This window comes from Manis pentadactyla, chromosome 14 (assembly GCF_030020395.1).
Source record: "Manis pentadactyla isolate mManPen7 chromosome 14, mManPen7.hap1, whole genome shotgun sequence".
Lineage (NCBI taxonomy): Eukaryota > Metazoa > Chordata > Mammalia > Pholidota > Manidae > Manis > Manis pentadactyla.
The window spans coordinates 74902943-74915214 of record NC_080032.1 but is presented as its reverse complement, the minus strand read 5'-3'; the positions used below and the strand labels follow the sequence as shown (position 1 = coordinate 74915214).

The 12272-nt window shown below is 35.2% G+C and overlaps 1 protein-coding gene across 9 annotated transcripts in view; it reads right to left on the bottom strand.

Annotated features, from left to right (window-relative positions):
• PIK3C2G (phosphatidylinositol-4-phosphate 3-kinase catalytic subunit type 2 gamma) overlaps positions 1 to 12272 on the bottom strand; it is a 378973-nt gene that overhangs the window by 209939 nt on the left and 156762 nt on the right. For all 9 annotated transcript variants that reach the window (XR_008993799.1, XM_057492030.1, XM_057492029.1 and 6 more), the window contains one exon: positions 10679 to 10867. Coding sequence is in view for 8 of the 9 variants with exons in the window: in XM_057492030.1 (XP_057348013.1) it covers positions 10679 to 10867 (189 nt within the window). In the remaining variant the exon portion in view is untranslated. The remainder of the gene's footprint in view (positions 1 to 10678; positions 10868 to 12272) is intronic.

Below are 12272 nucleotides of genomic sequence, written 5' to 3'. Positions count from 1 at the left end.
AAGAAACACAGATCTAAGCTGTTGGTCTCTTATACCAAGCAGTTACTACGTGTCAGCATAGGAAGATGATACAGAATCATTGCCTGTATTCTCCATGCTGTACTACTATCCCAGTGACCAACTTATACTATGATTGAGAATTTTTGTGCCCCTTTATCCCCCTCACCCTCCCCACCCACCTACCCCATGGTAGCCCCCAGTCACTTCTCAGTGTCTGTGCATCACTACTATTTTGTTCATTTTGCTTTGTTTTGTTTTTAGATTCCACAAATAACTGAAACATATGGTATTTGTCTTTCTCTGCCAGGCTTATTTCACTTAACCTAATACCTTCATGGTCCATCCATGTTGTTGCAAATGGCAGGATCTATTTTTTATGGTTGAATAATATTCCATTGTATATGTGTACCACATCTTTATCCATTCATCTGTTGATGAGCACTTAGGTTGTTTCCATAACTTGGCTAATGTAAATAATGTGGCAATAAACATAAGAGAGCATATATCTTTTTGAATCAGGGATTTTATTTCTTTCACTTAAATTCCTAGAAGTGCAATTACTGGGTCATATGGTATTTCTATATTTAGTTTTTGAGGAAACTCCATACTGATTTTCATAGTGGCTGCACCAATTTATATTCCCACCAATAGTATAGGAGGGTTCTCTTTTCTCGACATCCTCACCAACACTTGTTATTTCTTGTCTTTTGGATAGTGGCCATTCTAACTGGTGTGAGGTAATATCTCACTGTGGTTTTTATTTGCATTTCCCTGATGATTACCAATGTGGAACATCTTTACATGTCCCTGTTGGCCATCTGTATTTCTTTGGAGAAATGACTATTCAGGTCCTCTGTTCATTTTTTAATTGGGTTATATATATTTTTGGTGTTGAGGTGTATGAGTTCTTTATATATTGTAGGTGTTAAGCCTTTATTGGATGAATCATTTACAAACATATTCTTCCATAGTGCAGACTGCCTTTTTGTTCCGCTGTTATTATCTATTGGTGTACAGAATCTTCTTAGTTTAATGTAGTCACACTTGATTATCTTTCATTTTGTTTCCCTTGCCTGAGGATATGCGTCCAGGAAAAAATTGCTTATGCTATGTTCAAGAGATTTTTGCCTATGTTTTCTTCTATGAGTTTTATGGTTTCACATCTTACATTTACACCTTTGACCTATTTTGAGTTTACTTTTGTGTATGGAGTTAGATAGTACTCCAGTTTCATTCTCCTGCATGTTGCTGTCCAGTTTTTCCAACACCAGTTATTAAAGAGACTGCCCTTTCCTATTGTATATTCATGGCTGCTTTTTTATATTAGTTGATCATATATGTGAGGGTTCTTATCTGGGCTCTCTATTCTGTTCCATTGATCTATGGGTCTGTTCTTGTGCCAATAGCATCCTGTTTTGATTCCTGTAGCTTTGTAGTACAGCTTGAAGTTGGAGAGTGTAATATCCCCAGCTTTGTTCTTCTTTCTCAGGATTGCTTTGGCTCTTTGGGGTCCTTTATGGTTCCATATGAATTTTATAACTATTTGTTCTAGTTCATTGAAAAATGCCATTGGAATTTTGATAAGGATTGCATTCAATCTGTAAATTGCTTTGGGCAGGATGGCTATTTTGACAATATTAATTCTGCCTATCCATGAACACAGGATAGATTTCCATTTATTGGTGTTTTCTTTAATTTCTCTCATGAATGCCTTATAGCTTTCAGAGCAAAGGTTTTTCACCACTTTCTTTAGGTTTATTATTAGGCATTTTACCCTTTCTGATGGAATTGTATTCCTGATTTCTCTTTCTGCTAGTTTTTATTAGTATATAGGAGTGAAACAGATTTCTGTGCATTAATTTTGTATCCTGCACCTTCACTGAATTCAAATATTAGTCCTATTAGTTTTCTGGTAGAGTCTTTAGGGTTTTCTATGTAGAGTATCAGGCCATCTGCAAAATAGTGACAGTTTAACTTATTCCTTACCAATCTGGATGCCTTTTATCACTCTGTCTTGTCTGATTGTCATGGCTAGAACCTCCATCCAGTACTATGTTGAGTGAGAGTGGTGAGAGTGGATATCCTTGTCTTGTTCCTGATCATATAGGAAAAGCTTTCAGCTTCTTACCATTGAATATGATGTTAGCTGTGTATTTGTAGACTTTGGTCTTTAATTTTGAGGTATGTATCCTCTATACTCATTTTCTTGAGAGTTTTTATCATGAATGGATATTGAATTTTTTCAAATGTTTTTTCAGCATCTATTGAGGTGATCAAGTGGTTTTTATCCTTCTTTTTGTTAAAGTGGTGTATGATGTTGATTGATTTATGAATATTGTATTATCCTTGCCTTGCATAAATCCCACTTGGTCATGATGAATGATCGTTTTGATGTATTTTTGAATCTGCTAATATTTTGTTGAGTTTTGCATCTATGTTCATCAGGGATATTGGTCTAAAACTTCTTTCCTCTGCAGTGTCTTTGCATTTTAGTATTAGAGTGATGCTGGCCCCATAGGATGAGTTAGGAAGTATTCCCTCCTCTTCTACTTTTTGTAATACTTTAAGAAGGATGGGTATTAAACTATTTTGAAAACGTTTTGGTAGAATTCAGCTGTGAAGCCATCAGTCCTGGAATTTTGTTTGTTGGGAGTTTTTTGATAACCAATTCAATTTTGTTACTGGTAACTGGTCTGTTCAGATTTTCTCTTTCTTTCTGAGTCAGTCTTGGAAGGTTGTACTTTTCCAGGAATTTGTTCATTTCTTTTAGGTTGTCCCATTTTGACTTATAATTTTTTATAGATTTCTCTAATAATTCTTTGTATTTATGTGGTGTTAGTAGTAACTATTCCTTTTTTATTTCTTATTTTGTTTATTTGTGTCCTCTATCTTTTTTTCTTGATAAGTCCGGCTAGGGGCTTGTCTATTTTGTTTATTTTCTCAAAGAACCAGCTCTTGGTTTAGTTGATTTTTTTCTATTATTTTAATCTCTTCTATTTTATTTATTTTTCCTCTGATCTAGTTTCTTAAGTTGTGAGTTTAAGCTGTTTATTTGGGATCGTTCTCATTTCTTGAGGTAGGCCTGTATTGCTATGTACTTCCCTCATAGATCGGCTTTTGCAGCATCCCACAATTGTTAAAATGTTGTATTTCTGTTTTAATTTGTTTCCTTGTATTGTTTGATTTCTGTTTTAATATTTAATATGTTAATTGAGCCATTGAGTATTTAGAAACATGTTGTTTAGCCTCCATGTGTTTGTAGTCTTTTTGTTTTCTTTGTGTAATTTATTACCATTGTGGTCTGAGAAGCTGCTTGATACAGTTTCAATGTCTTTAAAATTTTTGAGGCTCTTTTTTGTGGTCTAGTGTGTGATCTTTCTGGAGAACATTCCATATACACTTGAGAAAAATGTGTATCATACTCCTTTTGGGTGTAATGTTCTTTTGGTATCTGTTAAGTCCATCTGATCTAATATGTTGTTCAGTGCCTCTGTTTTCTATTTATTTACTGTCATTGATCTATTGATAGTGGTGTGTTCATGTCTCCTAAAATGAATAAGTTGCTGTCTATTACCCCTTAAATTGTGTTAGTATTTGTTTAACATATTTAGGTACTCCTATGTTGGGTGCATAGATATTTATAATGGTCATACCCTCCTGTTGGACTAACCCCTTTATCATCATGTAATGTCCTTCCTTGTCTTTTGCAACTTTCTTTGTTTTGAAGTCTAGTTTGTCTGATATAAGTAGTGCTACTCTTGCTTTTTTATCTATATAATTTGCATGAAATATCTTTTTCTATCCCTTCACTGTGTATGTCTTTGGGTCTGAAAAGAGTCTCTTGTAGGCAGCATATAAATGAGTCTTGTTCCTCCATCCATTTTACCACTCTATGTCTTCTGATTGGTGCATTCAGTCTATTTACATTTAAGGTAATTATTGATGGGTCTGTACTTATTGTGATTTTATTAATTGTTTTATGAGTGTTGGTATAGTTCCTCTCTGTTCCTTTCTTCCTCACTTATTGTCTTGCTATTTGATGATTTTCTTTAGTGTTGTGATTCAATTTTTAAATAATTTTTTGTGTATCTATTATAGACTTTATGTTTGTGGTTACTACAATGTTCAAGGATAGCATCCTAACAATATGGCAGTCTATATTAATTTGATGATTGCTCTATTTCAAACACAATATAAAAGTAGTTCTCTTTTCTTCTTCTTCCTCCTCCACACTTTATTTATTAGATGTCATAATCTGCACTCTTTGAGTATCCCTTGACTGGTTTTGTGTATAGCCGGTCTTACTACTTTTGTTTTAATTTCATACTTGCTTGGTAAGCACTTGTCTACTACTTTTACTGTGGGTTTATTTTCACTGGTGAAACCTATTTAGGCTTAGGAACATTTCCATCTACAGAAGTACCTTTAATGCTGGTTTTTTAGTGGTTATAAATTATTCAACCTTAATTAAGCTAAGAAATGTTTAATCTCTCCTTCAAATTTTAATGATAATCTTGCTGGATTGAGGATTCTTGGTTGAAAGTTCTTCTGTTTCATTACATTCAATATTTCATGTCACTCCCTTCTGGCCTGTAAAGTTTCTGCTGAGATGTCTGTAGACTTCTCTTATTTGGAGTTTCCCTTATAAGTAAGGGATTTTTTTTTCTCTCACGGGCTGCTTTCAATACTCTCTTCATATCCTTAATCTTTGTCATTTTAATTATTATACACCTTGATGTTGTCTTCTTGGGTTCCTTTTGTTAGGGACTCTCTGAACTTCCATGACCTGAGTGTGGATTTCCTTCCAGACTGGGTAATTTTTCAACAATTATTTCCTTCTGGCACCCTTATTGTGCAAATATTGTTTCATTTGGTGTTGTCAGACAGCCTTCTTAGTGTTCTTAGTGTTCTTTCATTGCTAGATATTTTTCCCTCTGTTCCTCAACTTGTTTTCCTGTCCTATAATTTCCATCTCCTTGTCTCTTCTATTTGCAACAATCTATTATGCATTCCCTCCACTATACATTTCATTGCAGTTACTGTATTCTTCAGCTCTGAGTGGTTCTTTCTTAGCTCTTCTAAGAGGACTTGGGAGTGCACTGTGAGAGAGACTGAGTTATGAGAAATAAAAAAAATGCTTTCCCCCAACCTCTCACTCTTGTCTTACTTCAGTCTCAGTGGATTCAGAAGGACTTGCCCTGCACAGGGAACCCCCTTCTCCCCAGAACCACACTTACCCAACAGGCTGTCTTTCTGTCTGTCTGCTGACAATGGTCTATCTCAGCCTGTCATGTATGGCAGTTTGCCTCAGCTAGCACTTTGTGATAAGAGTAGTGGTGCTTCTGCTGGGATCATTGTGGGTGGGCCACCTTCTGCCTACCTTTAAGTGATGGCAGGGCTACTGAGTTAATAGGGTGGGCAAGGAGGTCCCATGGCTCTGGGGCAGGGGCCCAGCATTGGTGAGTCATGCAGCCATGCAGCAGAAAACAGAACATGTGGTAGAGGTGGGGTCTGCTACACTGAGCTGGGAGACCAATGAGGAGGAATCAGTACTCTGAGCTGACTTCTGCAGGTGCCTAATTTGGCTGAAACACTGGTGAGAAATCTGTGAAAGCCTACTTATGCCTGCCAGACATCAAAGTCTGATGCTGCTGGGCTGAGTGCATGGGTGACCCAGAGATGTGCAGGGTAGTGCCTCAGGCCTGAGCTGCCAGCAAAAGGGAAAGGAGCATTTGGGGGTCCTGAGAGTACATAACCTGTTGACTTGAGGGAGGACTGGGGAAGTGTTGTCCACCTGTCTTTTATCCTGAAGAGAGAGCTCTATGCAACCCTCACCCTTCCAGTACCCCACTTGCTCCTGGCAAGTCTTTCAAACTGTCGCCTGTTTGGGGACTCAGCAAAACTGCTGGAGCATGCCTTTCCTCCACAACTGGCTGGAATCTCAGTCTTTCAGAGTGCTCTAGCTCTCCCAGGTGTCCAGCACCACTAATCACCAGAACCCAGTGCAATCTGGACACATGTTTCCAGGGGAGATCTCCAGGGCCAGGTTTGCAGAGTTCCTGAGTGCCTACCCCATTTCCCCACTCTTCCTCCTAAATGTGGGCTTTGATAGGAGGACTTGGGTCCCACTCGATTGCAGCTCTGCCATTCTACCCTTCTCTGTGTGGTTGTCTCTTCTTCACCAGGTGTAGGTGGTCTGTTCTGCAATTTTCAGGTCATTTTCAGGTTTAGCTGTATTAGCTGTACTTGCTTCCTTATTGTGTGTGTGGGAGGTTTCTGTCTTGCTTTCCTACTCCATCTTTATTTCCCCTCAGCCCACAATTCAGTGGTTCTTAGCATGTTTCCAGAGTTTTACAGCCATAACCACAAATCCTCATATCCATTAGCAATCATTCCCTATTTTTACCATAACCCTAGGGAACCAGTAATCTATTTTTGTTTCTGGACATCTTAAAATGGAATCATATAACATGTGACTATTTTTTTAATGGTTTTCACTTAGCATTATGTTTTTAAGGTTCATTCATATTTTAACATACATATTAATATTAATTCCTTTTTATTACTGAACAATATTACATTGTATGGATAGAGCACATTTTATTTATTCATTTATTAGTTCATGGCCATTGGGTTATTTCTACTTTTTGGCTAATATGAAAAATTCTGCTCTCAACATTTGTGTATGAGTTTTTGAATGGATATATTTTTCATTTATCTTTGGTATATCCCTAAGAATGGAATTATCACATCATATGGTAACTTGATATTTAATATTAAGGAAATGACAAATTGTTTTCCAAAGTGGCTGTACCATTATACATTCTCACCAGCAACATATGAGTTTCCCAATTACTTTACATCCTTGTCAACACTTAATATTATTTGTCTTTTTTATTATAGTCATCTAATGAGTATGAAGTGGTATCTTATTATGATTTTATTTGCATTTCCCTAGTGGTTAATGATATTGAGCATGTATTCATATGTTTATTGGACATTTGTATGTTTTCTTTGGGGAAATGTCTATTCAGATTCTTTATCTATCTTTATCTGGGTTATTTACCTTTTATCTTGTTGAGCTATAAGGCTATTGATGTATTCTGGATACAGTTCTCTTATCAGATATATGATTTGTCAATATTTTCTCTTAATCTGTGAATTGTTACCTTAACATGCTGAATCAACTTCCTTTGAGCTAATCAGTTCAGGAATGACAGGATAATTGTGTTAATATTCTCCTACTTGAGCAAAAAGCCAAATGAAATGCAGCAAAATATTTTACAGATTTTGGTTATTCTTATATATCCATACCAGATAAAAGGCCTAGGAGTAAGGTAAATAAAAATTTGTCTTTTCCAGAAGGAACCAACCAGGTCCACAAGCACGAACTCTGAATGATCCCATTGAAACCAACAGTTGTTAATTGATTTTCTTGCCATATCATTATGTCATTAATTCATTCAACTCCACAAGGTGATGTGAGAAATAAAGGTAATAGATGATTCCCTTAAAAAACATAATTTAAATGTTAAAAGGAGGCACAAATGATCATAATGCATTTTAGAAAGTGATTCAACATTGAGTAATTACTACATCTAGGGTATTAGTAAGTCCCTGGAAAACAGAAACACTAATATGATCTGTTTTGCCTTAAGTATCCCTCAGTCTAATGTTGGCAAAATTATCCATTTTACATGTTACATGTAAACATATTATAATAAAATGTAGTTCATAAAATAACAGAGCACTGTACTAAGTAGACACAGCCAGTTCTACTTGGAATAATAATTAAGAAAGGATCCACAGAAGAAGCTTATGAAAAAGGAAAAAGATCCAAGCTCAACTAACATAAAGCTCAACTAACATAAAAATTCTCCTCCCCCCACAACTCTATCTATCTATCATCTATCATTTATTAAGGAAAAGTGTGCATCTGGGCATACATTCATTGATGGAAAACACCATAAAACTGAGTAAAATCTTCAACATGAAAGACAAATAATATAGGATTCAAGAATAATTTGTAAATTTTGAGCCTGGAAGATTGAGAGGAAGCTAGTAACTATCACAAATAATTGAAAAAGAAAATCCTTTTTTCTTCTTTCCCACCCCAGAAGTTTTGAAAAGGACACTAATTTAAAATAAACCTAAATAAATCACATTCAAAAGTCCTTTGTCATTCTCTCTTCTACTTTTCTCCCTCTGTCAAGATCTTTGTAGAGAATTCAGAATAGAGTCAGGTTATACAATTCTTCTAGGAGTCTAGAGATTGCAGACTTGCTTCATGGCGTCGGTGAACTGATGCTATGAAAACAGATTTAAAGTACTTCTTCTTTGCTGTGAATATAAAACTGAAGCCAAAGAAAGGCCACTTCCTCAAACCAAAGCTAGCTACTGAATTTGTTGCCACATGCTTTTTAACCCAGAGATATCATTACCCCATTACCCTATCCCTTAGCCCCATGGATTTTATTTTATTTTGAGGGAAGACTTGGAGAATATATAAGGTATAGATTTTTTTCTTATTCTTATTATCATTGGAATTGATATTAATTGTATACTTATTATAAGCAGGGTATTTTGCCACAGTTTGTACACTTCAATAGTGAAAGATATGGTTCTAATTTTTAAGGACATTTTTTTCTTTTGAGAGGGGAAGGAGTACAAGTTTTATTTTTCCCTATTTTTTTGTTTGTTTGTTATTTCTGTAGGAGCAACTAGACTCTTTTCATTTAAGAAACTATGGACCAACATCAGCACTCTCTGGAAGACTTATGCCAGAAGATGATCATCAAAAAACCCCAACAAAGATCCACGCACTGCTACAGGTGTAGATGCACTCATCCCACCAGTTCCTGGACTTGCCATGGGAATGAAGAAGGAGATATCTAAGCTGGCCTGTACATACAGTAAAACAACAAATTTGACTGGATCTATACTGTTGGAACTCAACCAAGAATTAGGAAAACTGCAAATTGTAGCACTCCAAAATCTTACAACTACAGACTATTTACTGTTAAAAGAACATATGGGATGTGAACAGTCCCCAGTAATGGGTTGTTTTAATTTGTCTGATTTCTCTCAGACTGTTCAAGTTCAGTTGGACAATATCCACCATATCATAGATAAGTTTTCACAAATGCCTAAGGTGCCTAACTGGTTTTCTTGGTTTCACTGGAGATGGCTGGTAATTACAGGTATGCTTTGGTTATGTAACTGTACTTCTATTATGTTAATGTATGTGCGCAATTTAATTAGTAGTTTAAAACCTATACATGCTGAAGTTACTCTACAAGAAGATATGTCAAAGAAATAATCAATCTTCCCATGATTTTTGCCGCATGCTACTTCTATAGCTTTTCTTCCTTCCTAATTACAACCCTTAAATAGAATTCATGCCTCATATCGAATTTACCGAGTATCATAATTCTTCCAAGTGGTAAAGATATCTCAAGAGAAATGCTGGGCATAGAAGCCACAGGGCATAAATATGCAAAGAAGTTAAAAGCTAACCTTTTCAAACAATAAGGCTTCTCTCTCACTTACCAACTTAACATTTCCCTGTATGGCCCCGGGAGATGACTGGTTAGCCAGAGACGGGTAAGATTCCTCAAGGGAGGAACAACCTAAGACAGGCACAGTCGCAGGGGCGGGCCATCAGGTGAGAAACTGGGGATCAACAGAGGTGAGGCTTAGAACCTCACCCCCCCTGTTCTGAGAGAAATCTTCTGCATACTTGGATGTTTTATTGCCCTTGTCTAGCTTGGATTAACACATAGTCTACAGGCACACACCTGATCATCTACATTTGCTCTCTTACAACACTAAACTTTGTTTTCTACCTTTATCTTGTATCTACCTACCACTTCAGCATTTTATTAAAAATAATAATAATAAAGAGAGAAATGTGGTATCCACATATAAATCAAGTATAAAAATCAAATGAGTATTCATATTTGAACTGTTTATAGTTCATAATGCATAAGCAAAACCGAAAGTTTCTGTGATGACTGCCCTTGTACTGTTCACCATGTAACTTATTCACTATGTAAGAATTTGTTCTCCATGTAAGAACTTGTTCGTTATGCTTCAGAAGATTGGAGACTGATGAAAATTAGGCTTGGGGTAGATTAATGATTGTGCATTGAGCATTGACTCCCCTACACAGAATTTTATTGTTGTTAACAACCATTTGATCAATAAATATGAGAGATGCCCTCACAAACAAACAAAAAAAAAAGTACACACTTCCAATTGTAAAATAAATAAGTAACTGGGATGTAATGTATAGCATAAGGAATATAGTCAAAATATTGTAACAACTTGGTATGGTGATAGCAGGTACCTAGAATTATCATGTATATAAATATTGAATCACTGTGTTGTACACCTGAAACTAATGTAATACTGTGTGTCAACTACCCCTCAATAAAAAATAATTATCTACAAAAAAAAAAAAAGGAACTATGGGCATTAATTATACATCAAGCTTAGTACAGAAGACACAACTATAGGTTAGAGTTGTTTAAAACTTATATGTGTATTTTAGACTTATCTAAATTTAATACATATAGATATTGAAATTGGGAACAAACAGAATAGTTATTGAAGTTCTATATTTTTTCTCTTCAAATTTTCCTTATCAGTAATATAATGCTTCTTATGTAGTTCTTACCTGGAAGTCAAAAGTCCAAGTGCCTCCAAAGGGTGAGAAAATTTCCATCTTCTCAAAATGGTATGCATTTCTGAAACAGTTCTTTCATCCCATCCAGGGGCACTACCCAGGACTAAAGGAAGGGAGCAGTTTTCATTATTGCAGTAGAAGCGATAAAACCATAAGTATCTTCTCTTTTCCTCAGAGAGTCTGCAAAACCAAATTGGAAACTGTAATTTATTGGACTTTGCTATACTAACAAATATTGCTATGAACAAGCAGTATAAAATCTTAGTCCAGTTCTTTGAATTTTATTTTGGAAAACAAGTCCTTTATCTTTTTGTGACAGTTTGATAGGTTATTTCATCAGCTTATTTCCCACTACCTTTTTTTTAAATAGAAAAATAAAATAAACCTCAGTTCAGATAATTCACATTGATATTTTCCTCCCTCTCATCCTTGCTGCTTTTTTAAATATGTCATTTTGGTTGGCAAAATCTCTGTCTCCTTTAGGGCAGACCAAGTTTACCTTGTAACATGTGCCTCCTTATAAAAGAGGTAATCAACTATTTCCTCTCTTATTTTCTTTAGGTAATCAACGATTTCCTCTTTTATTTTCTTTAAACATTAATTTAAACCCAACTGGGACTGTGAAAAATGGCATATTTTAAAGATGATGTTCCTTTGTCTCAAAACAAGTTGCATCAGAGTTCAGAAAACTCTACTCTAAACTTCAAAAACAAAGTTCTCAATTCATCCCTGGATTCTGACTCTAAACTGAGTTAGCTGGAGGTCTGGAGTTAAAATGCCACTGAAGAGAACTTCCTTAAATGTCCAAGTATTTCCCCCTGAGAATGGTCCAAAATAGAAGATCGAAATCTAGGACTAAGGCCACTGACTTGCTGAACAGTTTATTATGTTTTGCTTGCACGCCAGCAGAAGCATTCAGAACCATAGTTCATCTGCAGGACAGCATTTCTCACATGACAATGATAGTTTTTAAACTGTCTCCTCCAAGCTGACACTCTGTTGCTCATCTTGAGTTAGATAAAACTTCTAAGAGAAATACTAAAATTACCTAAAACTCCTATGAAAAATAATAAAAGATTTTAAAAGTCAATTCTTTCTCTACAATTTCATGTTATTTTCATCTGCAAAATGAAAGGATTAAATTATAGATAATTTTTAAAATATGTTTGGGCTCCTTTCCTGTTTTGTTACTACCTTCCTCACCAGAAAGCCCTCTGAAGAAAGAATTCTATAACAAAATTTTTGCTAAATTACTAAAAGACATTATTTTGTTATTAAATTCCTTTTTTCCCATATTGAACAATGTTTTTTATTCACCTTTAATTGAAGCATAATTTATATAAAAGAGAATTTACAGATTCAGTTCAATAAATTTTAACAAATGTATATACCAAGTAAAAATCACATTCCTTTCAAGATCAAACAGTTTTTTCATGCCACCAGATACTAGCACATATATGCTTTCTTTCACTATAGATTAATAATAACTATTTAAGTACTTCATATAAATTGAATCATAGAGAAAATTTTTTTTTTGTTTATAGTTACTTTCACTCAGTATAATGTTTTGGAATTATCCATATTG